The 14,114-nt window shown below is 39.1% G+C and overlaps 1 protein-coding gene across 1 annotated transcript; it reads right to left on the bottom strand.

Annotated features, from left to right (window-relative positions):
• Window positions 1–337: 337 nt before the first annotated feature.
• Window positions 338–13,887, bottom strand: ccdc39 (coiled-coil domain containing 39; the record flags this gene model as incomplete). Its single annotated transcript, XM_037681619.1, has 19 exons — window positions 338–497; window positions 744–847; window positions 945–1,124; window positions 1,235–1,375; window positions 2,428–2,534; window positions 2,653–2,812; window positions 2,892–3,015; window positions 3,141–3,349; window positions 6,139–6,276; window positions 6,364–6,528; window positions 6,635–6,829; window positions 7,607–7,739; window positions 7,817–7,920; window positions 8,005–8,196; window positions 8,292–8,420; window positions 10,476–10,568; window positions 13,295–13,453; window positions 13,546–13,692; window positions 13,762–13,887. Coding segments are annotated over 19 exons (2,766 nt in total), but the record flags the coding sequence as incomplete, so codon positions are not given.
• Between the last annotated feature and the right edge of the window lie 227 nt (window positions 13,888–14,114).

Here is a 14,114-nt window from a genome sequence, read left to right as displayed (position 1 = left end):
CTGAAAAACATGTGGGAGCAAAATGGATCTCAGTGAGAATGCTTCATGAGCATTCACACTATTAACAAACAAATACATAAATAAATAAAGATAGCTTGAATAGTCTGAGAAAAACATCAAATTATATCTAAATAACTGTTAAATTATAGATTGAGCACATTGTTTAAAGGAACAAACAAATTAAGGTCGGTTGAGTCACATATAGTTTCACAGTAAGAAATAAATTAAAATGTTAATTTAAGAATATTGCTAAAATTACTGACATGTTGAAACAGAACACCTGGATATTTTCCTATCCAGATGTTACTGTTTCATATACTCCAGCATGTTATGAAACTTAGTGCTTTGACCTGCTGCTGCTGCTGCTGCTTGCAGAGGTAGAAGCTCTGGAGGAGACGGGAGGAGGAGAGGCACCGGTCAGATCCAACTTCAGGTTGATCTTCCTCAGCTGTGAGGAAGACTGTGCAGATCCTCCAGGGCTGCTGCCAGCTGAGGACCTGCAGAACAGAAAGCAGACTATATGCAGGGTCCAAGCTTTACCAAAGAAGGTTTAATATGTTAATCCATTCTTTTACTTAGAAAAAAACTATTATCTTTAGCACAAAAAACAAAAAACATTCAGCATTCAGTGTGACTCAGTCTTATTCTCCATGTACATTTTTCAGTTTATACCAATAATACAACCCCTTTTCTGTCTCTAACATGGACTGAACCTCTCTATGAGTCAGAGGTTTTGTTTGGACTGAATGAATGGAGACCTGAAGGAGGCAGAGTCGCGGGAAACGTTCATCCGAGAGCTTCGCTGGCTGCTGACGATGGAGGAAGGAGCTGGAAGATGCAGGTTGGCCTGAGAGAAACAGAAAGAAATGTTGAAGTTAAGCGGTAATACGCTACACCTGCATGCACAGTAGTCATCATCCTCCAAAAACAGTGCGTTTGTGGACCTGCAGGAGGTATTTGTCCAGCACTAATCGGAGTTCAGAATTGTCCTTAACGGCTTCATTCAGCATCTTGTTGATATTTTTGTTAAACTCCTTTAACTCCTTCAGTTTGACGTCCTGCTCCTCAAGAGTCTCAGTTTTAGTGTTCTTCGCTGAGCGGATCTCTTTGGTCAGTTTAGAGCACTAGCAAATAGGATAACACCAAATTAACTGGAAATCTTAACTGTATGACGTCTTACGTTGCCCGTCTTGTGAAATGTTTTTATTTAAGATGAATAAACTGCACATCAAACCTGCTTTGTGGCTCTGCCAATTTTCTCCTGCAGGGAAGCAATGTCTTTGTTCAGTTTACCAGTGAGGGTCTGTTTGTGATGGATCTTCTCTTTCTCTGCCTTTTCTTCTTGCATCAGAGTCTCCAGAGAAGCGGTCAGCTCCTGGAAATGAAGAGCAGCACACACACATCACAATAATACACACAGATCAGTTTGTGATGAACGACAGAGACACTTATTTTATTATTTTCACTAAACAGTAAAGCTCACCAACATATTTTAACAAGCTACTTTATGAGACAAGAAATGAGAGATGAAGGTAACAGCACAAAGACGAAAAGTGTTTTTTTGTAGGTAAATAAATCTTCGATTTCTTCACGTCACCTTGAAAAAGTAAAATGAAACAAAAGTTAAACGCGGTTTTCTTCCTGATTGTTCAGATTTGACCAGATAAGAGTGGACTCAATAGAATAGAATATAGAATAGAATAAAATATTTTGTATATTTTGAAGTGTGTGATTCTTTGGAAAAGTAAAGAACATTAATTTACTTGTAGATAACTTTGAAGATGAGGTCAGTTAGAAGAAGTGGAGTTCATTTCTGACAGGGCTGCAGAGCTTACAGCTAGTCTGCGTGCAGCTGAGTCCAAACTTGAAACAGATTAAATCCACTAATTTCAAAGAGATGCATATGCTATTTCATAAATGTTTTTATTGCCATCAGTTTCGCAATGCACAGTTAGTTACATAGAATTTTGTACAATTTTGACTGAACTGGTACAGTTGAATCTGACAGAAATATATTTCTGCACCCCCCAAAAAAATAAAGCTGTGTAATGAAAAACTGATGGCAATGTCAAAGTTCAAATAATTGATTTTGCTTGAAATGCTTTAAAACTCTAAAGATATGAGATGTTTTAAGATGTCAAAATTTGCTTCAAGTCTGCTCAAACTATTGTATATTGACGAGCTTCAGGTCTGATCTGAGTGGATCCACCTACGAACCAGATTTTGGCACCTTCTATCAACTTTAAGCTTCAAAACTTTCATAGCTTGAACTGTTACGTTGCACCATTTCCTTGTTGTTTTGCAGATTATGATTTCACAGTGACATCATCTTTAAGACAAAATGCAAACTACCCTTTTCCCACGACAGAATACAGTCATAGTTTTTCCTAAGTACGTCTCCTCTCAGAGGCTTTCCATAACAATAACCTGCAGGTCTTGTTGCAGATCTTGGACTTGTTGTTTTTTGTACTTCAGCATCTTCTCTGAGGCCCTCAGCTGTTCCTCCAGCTTCAGTTTTTTCTGGTACTCAGGAGCTTAAACACAGCCAACATCAGGTTTACATTAATGACCAGCTCATGCAGCAGAAACACAACTTTTAACCGTTTGCTCCAAACTACAGTGCTGTCTTTTGTTTTTCACTGTCAGACGTACTGGACTCTTTATTTTTGCCAAGAGAGCTGCGAAATGAGTTTAACCCGCAGTTGAACAACAGGACAGTGTTCTCCAGAGCTTTGGTTTCCAGTTCCATCTTGCGGACTTTGGCATCTATATCATCTCCTTTCCGCTTGAGCTCCTCTTTTTCCATGGCAGCCTAATGAAGAGCACACAGCCATGGTTGAAACAGAACAGTGTGAGTTTGTGTAGCCACAACATGTGGGAGGACCTCTGACCTTAGTGATGTAGTAGGCCTGAGACTTCTCCTCTTCCCCCTCAGGCACAGCCATCTGAAGAACCATGACCTCAAAACGACTCTTCATTTTGTCAATCTTCATCAGTTGTTTATGCAGTTCAGCACTGACAGAATCAAAGGCTAAATTAGCTGATCATTTCTCTAGAAAGTGTTCTATGCTAACGTGTTATAGATGGTTCTCTTTCAAGATGACAACAGCTGAGAGCAGTGCTGAATGCTGCAGCATCACCTGAGTTTTTGTTTTTCCTGCTCAGTGCTTTTGAGCTGCTGGCTGAGCATTTTGATGTAGTCCTTGATCTCTTTCTCTCTCTCTTTCATGGCAGTCTGCAGCTCGGACTTCCTCTTTTCCAAAGACAGCACACTGTCTGTTTTGTTGTACAGGAGGTCTCGTACACGCTTCACGCCCAGCAGGGTGATTTTCTGCTCCACCATATTGTCCTGACAAGAAATATGTGACATAAACAACAGTGACTGTTGAAAACTAAAAGCAAAGTGTTTATTTTTCTGGGACTGCAACATGTTTATGTCATGGACAAAAAAGGTGGACTTTTACTCAGATCATCAGTAGCCAACTTCAGCAGATAGTTGGACAATGGACATTCTTCTTAACTCAAATTTCACAGCTGAAGATAAAATTTTGACACTGATGCTCCCAAAAAAACAATAGACAATCATAAAAGAGGCATACAAAGATTTTTTTTTTTTTTTACAAATTAAAATAAGATGTCAAAAAAAGTAGCAAAAACATCTAGATTATAAGGCAAATGTAGAAAACTAAAAACAGGAACATGTCTGCAATGATCCTTGCCAGGAGTCCAACAGATTTTTACAGCCATTTAGAGAGGTCAAGGTCGAGAGCTTCAGATCTTTTTGTAAGATATTCCAGGAAACAGGAGCGGAGTAGAAGAAGGTCCTTTTGCCAAGTTCAGTCCTCAATGAGGGAACACTGCAGGTAATAATGTCCTGAGAGCGCACGCTGTAGCTGCACTGACAAAGTGACATGTAGGAGGAGATGTATGAAGGCAACAGACCAAGAAGTGATTTAAAGATGAAAATGTACCAGTGAGAGAGTCTGTGTCAAGTTAATGATGTCCAGTTAACCAGTGAATACAGGGTACAGTGGTGGGTACGATAATCACAGCCAGTTATGAATCTTAGTGCACCATGATAGACAGCATCCAACATCTGCAGAGTGCTCGTTGGAGCGTTCATGTAAATAATGTCACCGTAATCAATGGAGGGAAGGAAAGTCACAGTTACAAGGTGTTTCCTAACATTCAGAGTTAGACAGGATCTGGTTCTGAAAAAAAAAAATAAAATCCAGTTTAACTTTCAGTTTCTTTACTAGGTTTTCCACGTGGAGCTTAAAAGAGAGATGAGAGTCAACCAAGATACCCAAATATTTATAGGAATCAACAAACTCAATGGGGACACCATTTGACGAAAAAATCAGAGAAAGAACTGCTGGGACCGACCTCCTGTTTGAAAAAAGCATCCCTTTGGTTTTATCGGCACTTAGGACAAGTTTGAGACGGAACAAATCTGACTGGATGATGTCAAATGCAGATTGCAAAAGCTGGAAAGCCTTATCAACTGTTTTAGCTCGACAATAAACAACTGTGTCATCAGCATAGAAATGTATGGATGCATCAAAGATGGTCTGACCTACATTAACTACATGTATGTAGATTGTAAAGAGGGTGGGCCCTAAGACTGAGCCTTGTGGTACACCATTGTTGACTGTTAAATAACTGGAGGAAGTACCATTATGTTGAACACATTGCCTCCGATCTGAAAGATAGTTAGTGAACCAACCAATGGTGTGTTCTGAGAAACCGATTTCTGAGAGCTTATGACACAAGATGTTATGATCCACAGTATCAAAAGCTTTAGACAGGTCTAAGAAAAGTGCAGCACAAAAATCCTTTGCATCCAGTGCTTCAACAACGTCATTAAGAACCTTCAGTGAAGCAGTCGTGCTGTGTTGTTTCCTGAAACCAGATTGATGTAGAGGTAAGCTGTTAAATGAATCCAGGTAATTTTTGATTGATTGATTTTTGAAGAGACTGAGCTGAATACAGCACCTCAGACTGAGGAAGTCTTCGGATGAAAGACGAAACGTAGCTACATTTTTTTGTTGTTTTGCTTTGTTTTTTTTTTTTAATGTCCAGAGGACCAGATTTAACTTTTTTAGATTTTTCTACCTGGATTATTGAGCATGCATCAGGAGATTTACAAACTAGTTAGTTGTAGGGATGGTACCCTCTGGTGGCTGGTTCCCATCCCTACACCCCCTGGTTTCCATGTTAATTGTCCTGACTGTTTCCACCTACGTGTCCTGTCCAGGTGTGTGTGATTGTGTCTGGTTACTCTGTGTGTATATAAGTCTGTGTCTTTGTGCTGCTTATTGTCTAGGCGTTGTCTGGTCTTTGTGTGGTTCCCTTTCTACGTCCGTGAGATTTTCCTTGAGTGTTCCCCGATTAACAACATGCCATGCACAGTAAGTGCTTCGCTTCCATCCATCCATTATCTTTTACCCGCTTCTTCCATTTTGGGTCACAGGGGTCGCCGGTGCCCATGTCCAACAATCACAGTGCGAGGGGCAGGGTACACCCTGGACAGGTCGCAAGTCCATCACAGGGACACATAGAGACAAACGAGACAGACAACCATTCACTTTCTCACTCACAGGGACAATTTAAGAGTTACCAATCAGCCTAACATGCATGTTTTTGGTCTGTGGGAGGAAACCTGAGTACTCAGAGAAAACCCACACATGCACAGAGAGAACATGCAAACTCGGCCCAGAAAGGCCCCTGGACCGGGATTTGAACTGGCAACCTTCTCGCTGAGAGGCAGCAGCTCTACCAGTTGCAACACCATGCTACATTAGTGCTTGTAAAAAAACAAAAAGTAAAAAGTAAACAGTAAGGAATTTTGAAGATTGATGTGGCTCTCTGACCTACATTCAGTAAACTTACAGTAGTTACATATTACAGACTCTAGCCAAGTTTTAGGAGCATCATATGAGCCACAGAAAACACCAGACTGTTGTACTGCTAGAACTGTCAGACAGCTTTTGTCAATGAATGTGAGCTATACCTCTAAAAACTTGTATCTGAGAACTTCATGCAGACAGACAATAAGGACAAAAGTGAGCCCTGATAAAATGTACAAACCTGAACTGGTCTGTGTGTGTCAGGTTACCTTTTAATGGCATCAGTTACCTGTCTCTTCAGACTGACACTCTTCAGCTCCTTCTCACTGCCCTCACAAACAAGCTCAAGCTTTTTTACTTCCTCGCTCAGATCATTCTTCTGAGCCTCTGACTTTTCCATCTCTTTCCTCAAATGACGAATACCATCCTGCAGGAGAAACATGTGATAAAAATGACTACATTTCACTGTCTGAGGAGGGAAATGCTGAATAATGTGGCAGCAGTTTGGACAGACCTCACATTCTTTGAGGACGTTGCTGAGCTTCTTGTCTGCCTTTTCCTTTTCCTCCAGATCTTTGTGCAGCTCAGCAATCTTTAACTCCAACATTTGTCTCTCTTCTGAGTGAATGTCCCCCTGCAGCCACTCTAGTTTTATATTGAGCTTGTTTATCTCAGTGTCCTACACGATGCAGGAAAGTGAGAAAATAATCTAAATAAATAAAGAAACAGGGCTGAATGCTTGACAGTATGAAACATCTGTACTGTGGTATTGTTAGAAGACATGCCTGGGCTTTCATGGTCCTCTGCTGTTTGCTCAGTGCTTTCTCCAGCTTTCTGAGTTGGCTTTGCAGGCCACTAATAGTGGATTTACTCCTGGAAACCTGCATGATACTCTCTTTTTCCTTTGCCTGGAGGAGCTGTTGCTGCTGTCTGTGACCTAGCAGCTCCCCCATGAGGCTCTGCTGCAGAACAGTTAACTCCTATAAAAAAAAGCATAAGAACAGGGTGACACAATGACAGCACAACACTGTTTCTCTGAGCACAAGAGAAAACATCAAGTATCCCAGAGTTTATGCTAATAGTGTGAATGTTTATGAAGCATTTCAGCTTGTTATGCTCCTTTCAGCTTTTTTCCTGCTAGTTTTAGGTTTTTCTACAATTTCAACTAATATTTAGCTATTCTTTATGCTAATTTTAGTTTTTTTCCAGCTAATTCCACATTTTTTTAGCTCATTTCAGCACTTTTTTGCATCCTTCTGGTAGTTTAAGCTTCTTTCTGACTTTTCAGCTTCTTTTCAGCAACTTTTTGCTAATTTAAGCCTTTTTTTTTGTTAATTTCCTAATGTTTGTGCTAATTTATTCTAATTTAACCTAATTCAGCAAAAATGTGTTTATTCTGCTTTCTTCTGCTAATTTGGACTTGTTCTTCCATTTCAACTACATTTCAGTTCTTTGTTGTTTTTTTGTTTGTTTTTTTAGCTAATTTCAGCTGTTAATCAGCAACTTCTTCTGCAATAAGCATTCACACTGCATTTCCACAGCAAATGCAATTGATCTAGTTTGGTTTGGATTGTGGAAAATATGCAATGTCTGGACAATACTCAAAGATATTTGAACAACTTCTTCAGTCTCAATGTTATTTTAAAAAAGTGGCATAAAAATTGTTGCTATTCTGATAAATGTTAAAGACAAAAATCACAGCAACATCTTTCACTCAGCTGAATAGTAAAGCAAAGCTGGTAAATCAGGCTCCTCACCTTGATGGCCTGCTCTGTCTCTTTCAGGAACTCCTCCATCTGAGCAGCTCTCTCCTCCTCGCTCAGAGCAGACTGAGTCACAGCTTGTAGCTTCTCCTCCAGTGCAGCGTTGTGGACCCTGGCCTTCTTTAGTCTAACACACACACACACACCAGCAGAGTTTGTACAGCACTGATGATTTATATAAAAGCATGTTAGTATTTCACCGACTTTTCATTGTTGTCCAGAAGCTCTTTCTTTGTCCTGGAAATACTGGACATCAGAGACTTCACATCAGAGCTCGATCTGTTCAGGGCGTGTGTGTAGCTATTCAGCTGCAAGGACACGTGAGAATCAGAGGCGTTTAATACCAAACAAGTTTATCTGTGGTCTCGTTCTGTACAGTTTGAGATACTGACCTCATCCTGCAGCCTGATGAAGTTAGTCTCCTGCTCCTTTAGATCCTGTCGTAGTTTTGCTGACTGCGTCTTTGCTACAGTGATTTTCCTTTCAATTTCCTTGTTGTTGTTCTTCTGAATATCCAGTAAATTCTTGCTCTCTGAGACGGTGGCTTTGTTTTCCCTGATCTTCTGGTTAGCCTGAGCAAGTTGCTGCAAAGATAAAGAAACTAAATGGGGTTTGCTCAAGTTTGACAGTGTGTACATTCTGTCAGGTTTGATTTGAAGCTCGAGGTCTGAAACGTTACCAGTGCACACTGATGCATCTCAGAGTCCTGCTGCTTCATCTGCTTGATAGAATTTCCCCACTGACGAATGAGCTGCTGGATTTCTAAATGAACCTGCTGCGAGATCTCTGTCGTCTTATCCAAACCCATCTGTTAGAAAAACAGTGTTTTACAGAGAACTGTCACATGACCTGGCGCATCCATCCTAATGCGGTGAGCATCTATTGGGTCTTCTTCCAGAGACTCTATCACTCTGACAAACTATATATAATGAACAATGCACAATGCATTATAACATAATAAATAAACTAAGACTGAAACACATGGATTGGAAGATATTTTATTCTTGAACACTGTCTTAAGATCAAGTATGAAAGTTGTTTGGTGTAAGCATTTTTTTTTTAATATCAAAGAAAAGATTGATGAGAACAAAAAAGGACAAGATTTTAATGCATTTTAAAAAAGAAATAAAAATGAACTATATGCTGGATCAAAGTGTTTTATAAAGCACTCTGAGGTGTTACCACAAACTCTTATGATTTGTCTCTCGGCTGGTTTCTCTCGTCTCAGATCTTAGAACGGAGCTTCAGCTACGACCTTTGAACTTCTTGTTAAAGCTGCGTGACCTATGAATTAAATTCAGTTTATTTATACAGTGCCAAATCACAACAGAAGTCGTCTCAGGGCACTGTACGAAAGCCAATTAGTAAAAGTTGTCTAAGGAATTCAGGGGGTCAAACTGCTTAAGGGTCAACCCCGATCAAATTATTTTTAAACAATAAATAAATTTGCCAAGTTACAAATTTACACACAGAAATAAGAACTTTACTCAAATAATTCTATTTATCTGTCCAAACAGATTCCTGGAAAATGTGTAACTAATGACTTGTTTTTCTTTATGCTTCCCATCCTTATTTACTTTGTGGGGGTGGTTTTAGCTACTTTTTATGAAAACATGAAAGTGAAAGTGTTATGTATTGACATCATAATCATTGCAACGATAAAACTTGTTTTCTGCAATTAACCCATCTCACGTGAGATACACCCAAGTGGAGCAGCGGGCAGCTATGTAAGCTCCCGAGCAGCAGTTAGGAAATATGACATACAGACATGGTGGGGAATTGAACCTGTAACTTTCCAGTCCAAAGTCCTGCCACTGCTCAAAATCTGCCTAATTTTACCAAACATTTTACCAAAGGTCTTTAAAACAACACTATATATATATATATATATATCCTGAAGAAACACAAAAAGACGATATGAATGAATATAAATCCCATCAGACATTTTATACCTCTGACATAAACTACAGCCTGCCTCTCGTCATGCTGTCAGTTGATCTGTGTTTGAAGTCTGAGTGCTGACGTTCTCAGCACCGATTGGTTGAAGTGTATGTTCGAGTGAAACACCTGTGAGAAGTTGTGATTATTTTCATTACATAAGAAGTTTCTTACAAAATGATATATTCTGAGGAGCACGGAGATCAATAAGCAGCTTATTTCCCATGATCGTGTGTTTTATGTCAACACATCACTTGCAAGTTTGAATTGTCGTCTTTCTTTTCAATTAATACAAGTGAAGAAATGGTTCAAACTCAATTTCCTCAGCTTCAAAACAGGCAGATCACCACGTGAACTCAGAACTATGTTCTGTTTTTTAATCAGGTAAACAAAGGTGAACACTCTGCTGTCACCATGCAGCTGCAGGTTTAGCAGAAGGCTAAATAACAGAGACGTGGGTATAACTGGGCTCACAAGGCTTGAGTGATGTGACCAAGCTGACTGTTCCAGTGCATTCTGGTATTTGTAGTTTGTAGTTGTTGTGTACTGTACTGTACACTTGTGGGCGGTTATAATGCGATCTGTTCAGCCAAATGTGAGCCAGGGATATTGTGCTTGGCATATCTGAACTGCTCTCACACAACTTATTTAAAAACATTAAGGGTAACTACAATTATAATTTTGTCAGAAGAAGTCACGATGACAGCAGCTGGATTGTGCATCACAAAAAAGTCTTCAAAATATGAGTATGTTTTAATATGGTGAGCTCTTGAGGCACAAGATGTTAGTGACTACGATTGGCCCTTGGTTAGGACAAAGTTTTAAATGTATGTTTTAAACACCCTGCATGGTGTTCTGTTTAAAATCTGTAATGCCATGTCATGTTTGGACAGATGCCAAAGATGTGCTGGGTATTTTACATTACCTGTGCAGATCTCGTCTCTGTCACCTCTTTCTCAAGTGTCTTGTGCTTTTCATTGGCCTCCACTGTCTTCCTCTCAATATCCAGAGTGAGGGACTGCACAAGGGCACATTAGAAAGTTATTAACTGAGAAAGGGTCAAACCTGGAAACTGTTTTGTAAGTTATAGTTTTGACCCTTTCCCTCACAAAGGTCATTAAAATGTTCAACTTTTAAAACCGGTTCCATAGTACTTGGATGCATATCTTCATATTAGGGTAGTATCTCACTGGGTTGTGACTGTTAGTGACTCTAACTCAAACTCTCTGGGATTGTCAGGAAGATATCAAAACTGCTGGCATAGTCCTACAAAACCTCATTGACCTACACAAAGCGAGGTCAGTGACCAAGGCCAGGCAGATTCTGGCAAATCCTGATCACCCACTCCATGGTGAGTTCAGGTTTAATCTATCTGGACATGGGTATCTGCTGCCCAGATATAGGACGAACAGACTGAAAAACTCATTCATTCCTGCAGCCATCAGTCTTCTCAACGAACACTGATGATTCCTATACTGTTACTGTAATGTCTCAATGTCTTCTCTAGTAAGGATATTTTATATCTCTACTGACTGTGAAAGAAATTGCCTCTTGGACATCATGAAGATTCTTGAACTTGACTAGATGGAGGCACAAAATTGCAAGAAAATAAGCAAAATTTCACTTGGAATCACACTGAATTGGTACTTATGAGACACTTCTGTTTTGTGCAAGCTTTTCATCTCAGTTTAGTAAGAAAGTATATTTATTAGTTTGCACCTGTCCTAAAAAATGTCCTACTCAGGGATGAGGGGTTGTCTCCTTTAGTTAGACCACCAGCTCCTCCAACAGCACCACTGTCTCACATTTCTTACACTTTCTGAATCACAGAAACTAAACTGAGAAGAATACCAGAAGGGTTACATACAGATGCCCAACATGTCTGTGGCTATTCACTGTAAGAGGCAATTTGTCTGGCACATTTTGTCGAACATGTTCAAAGTTCCAACGAAGTGGGAGTAAGACACTGCACCTTTCAGTACATGAGAAAATTAAGAATCCTAAAGAACCTTTTGAGACATTTTGAAAACCCCTCGCGAATGCTGTTCGCAGTTTGTTGCCAACAGTCACAGTCCAGTGAGATATTTAGGCACTTCTTTAAAACCCAGAAGAGGTTCAGGGGTGAAATAAAGAATAAAACCCTAAAAGAAATGTAGAAACTGAGAAATCACTCCTGACACAGATTAGGCTGTGTACACGACAACTTTTACTAGAAAATGTTATGAATAAAACTGAGCACAGTATACATATTTAGGTGCTACAAATTTTTTTTTTTAATTCAAAACCTGGGCTTGACAAAAAAAATGAATGTAGCACAGTGCCTAGCTGATCTTCTCATTGCGTGAATGTTTATGAAACATTCACACCATTGTGATCCATTTTTCTTCTGTATGTTTTTCAGCATCTTTCTCATTCCACACTATTGTGCTATTTCAACAAATCATATTTCAAAATGTTCAGCTCTTTCAGGACAATCCTGCTATGACTTTTGGTATTGGTGCAACTTTAGCTTTTTGAAATATTTAGCCTTTTCTGCCACGTTTTTTTCTCATAGAAAATGAATTGAGCTCATTTTCCATCCTTCACATCTTTAGATCTGTTTACAACCTTTTACTGCTCCTTTCACATTTTGTTCTGGTTCAGTTTCTTTCAGCTTCCTTGTGCAAATGTATTTTTTTAGCTACTTTCAGCTGTTCTTCCACAGTTATGATCCTCTGATATTCTTTCTTCTAACTACAATATTTTTATGCGTCTTCTAACATCTTTCTGCTAATTTCAGCTTGTTATGCTCCTTTCAGCTTATTTATGCAAGTTTTAACCATTTCTGCTATTTCTGCTTCTATTTAGTTTTTTTATGCTTGTTTTAACTTTTTCAGTTAATTCCACATTTTTTGGGCTTGTTTTAAAATTTTACTTTTCTCAGCCCAATTCAGCAAAAATGTGCTCTCTTCACTTCCTTCTGGTAATTTAAGCTTATTTCTTTTCTTTTCTTTTTTTAAAGCTTTTCAGCTGGTTTTTTTTTTTTTTTTTTTTTTTTTTCTTCTAATTTCTGGTAGGGGGCGGGGTTTCAGTTCATTTCCACTTTTGTGCTCATTTCTGCTTCTTTCAGCCTAATTGGGCAAAATTGTGCTCTCTCCAATTCCTTGTGATAAGTTAAGCTTCTACCTTCTCAGCTATTTTTTTTTTTGCTGCTAATTTCAACTTTTAAAACCAATTTACTAATTTTTGTGTCCATTTCTGCTTATTTAAATTTAATGCAGAAAACATGTGTTCTTTTTGCTTTCTTCTGCTAGCTTAGGCTTGTTCTTCCTTTTCAGCTACATTTCAGCATGTTTTAGCTAATCAGCTGTTTTCATCAAGTTCTTCAGCAATAAGCATTTACACTGCATTTTCTCTAGTTCTAATATAAGATGCATTTAAGAAACTCAGCAAAAGCTAATCCTCAAAAGAAGTGATGGGAGATTATTGGATTTGATACCTGGATGATTGAGCATGAACTTTGTTGAAGTGATGGGAGATGTTTTGATATTTTTGTAATCAAAAAAACTGAATAAAGTTTAGATTGATGCACAGTACATGGTGTCCACAGTAAGGAATTAGCTAAAACATATAGGTATTAAAAAATGAAAACTGAGCATCACTTATACTGTATCTTCTAAAATAAACAAACTGTATATAAAACATATAGCATTTTTAAAATAATGTTAAAAGTTGTAGGTAAAATAATCAGATTTTTTTGTTTACTTTGATTCTTTGCTCATCTTGTTGAGCGTACTTGATGATGGCCATCGTGTCTTCCTCTTTGAGAGTCGACTCCTCCAAGAAGGCATCCAACGTCTGCTGGTCCCAGTTCATCTGATGCTTAAACTCCTCAAGTTTCTCATTTGTTGTAAACAAGGCTTTCTGAAAAAAACAATAATAATTGAAAAAGTTAAGAAGTGCATTTTGGCACAAATTGCTGTAAGCTGATATGTTTTCTCCTCTTAAGTACAGACCTCTATCCCCTCTCTCTGTTCCTTTAAAAACCTGAGTTCTTTCTGAATCATGGCTGACTGCTGAGCCAGACGGCCCGACTCCCTCTGGGCAAGGGCAGTCAGGTGATGCTCCAACTCCACCTCTTGTTCCTTTGTCTTCAGCAGAGCCTACAAGAAATCAAATTGACTAAAAGACCCAGACTTGTCTGGTATGCAGTAATGTTCTAACATCCTCACCTCAGCGTACTTCAGCTCTTGTTTAGCACTTTTCATGTGTTCAGTCATCGATTGCTTTCTCTCTTTAGTTTTTTCAACTTCGTTGTCCAATTCCATGAGCTCCTTTTCAGCTTTACAAATCTGTTGGACAACACCATCCAGTTAAGACCGAGACATAATATATGAAATATGATTTTCAAAAGGGCGGCATGGTGTCTCAGTTGGTAGAGCTGTTGCCTCTCAGCGAGAAGGTCGCCAGCCCAGGGTCTTCCTGGGTGGAGTTTGCATGTTTTCTCCATGAATGCGTGGGTTTTCCCCGGGTACTCCAGTTTCCTCCCACAGACCAAAAACATGCATGTTAGGCTGATTGGTAA

The sequence above is a fragment of the Nematolebias whitei genome, chromosome 9 (assembly GCF_014905685.2).
Source record: "Nematolebias whitei isolate Nwh7 chromosome 9, NemWhi1, whole genome shotgun sequence".
Classification (NCBI taxonomy): domain Eukaryota; kingdom Metazoa; phylum Chordata; class Actinopteri; order Cyprinodontiformes; family Rivulidae; genus Nematolebias; species Nematolebias whitei.
The sequence above is the reverse complement of the archived record's forward strand: the minus strand, read 5'-3'. Positions and strand labels throughout refer to the sequence as shown.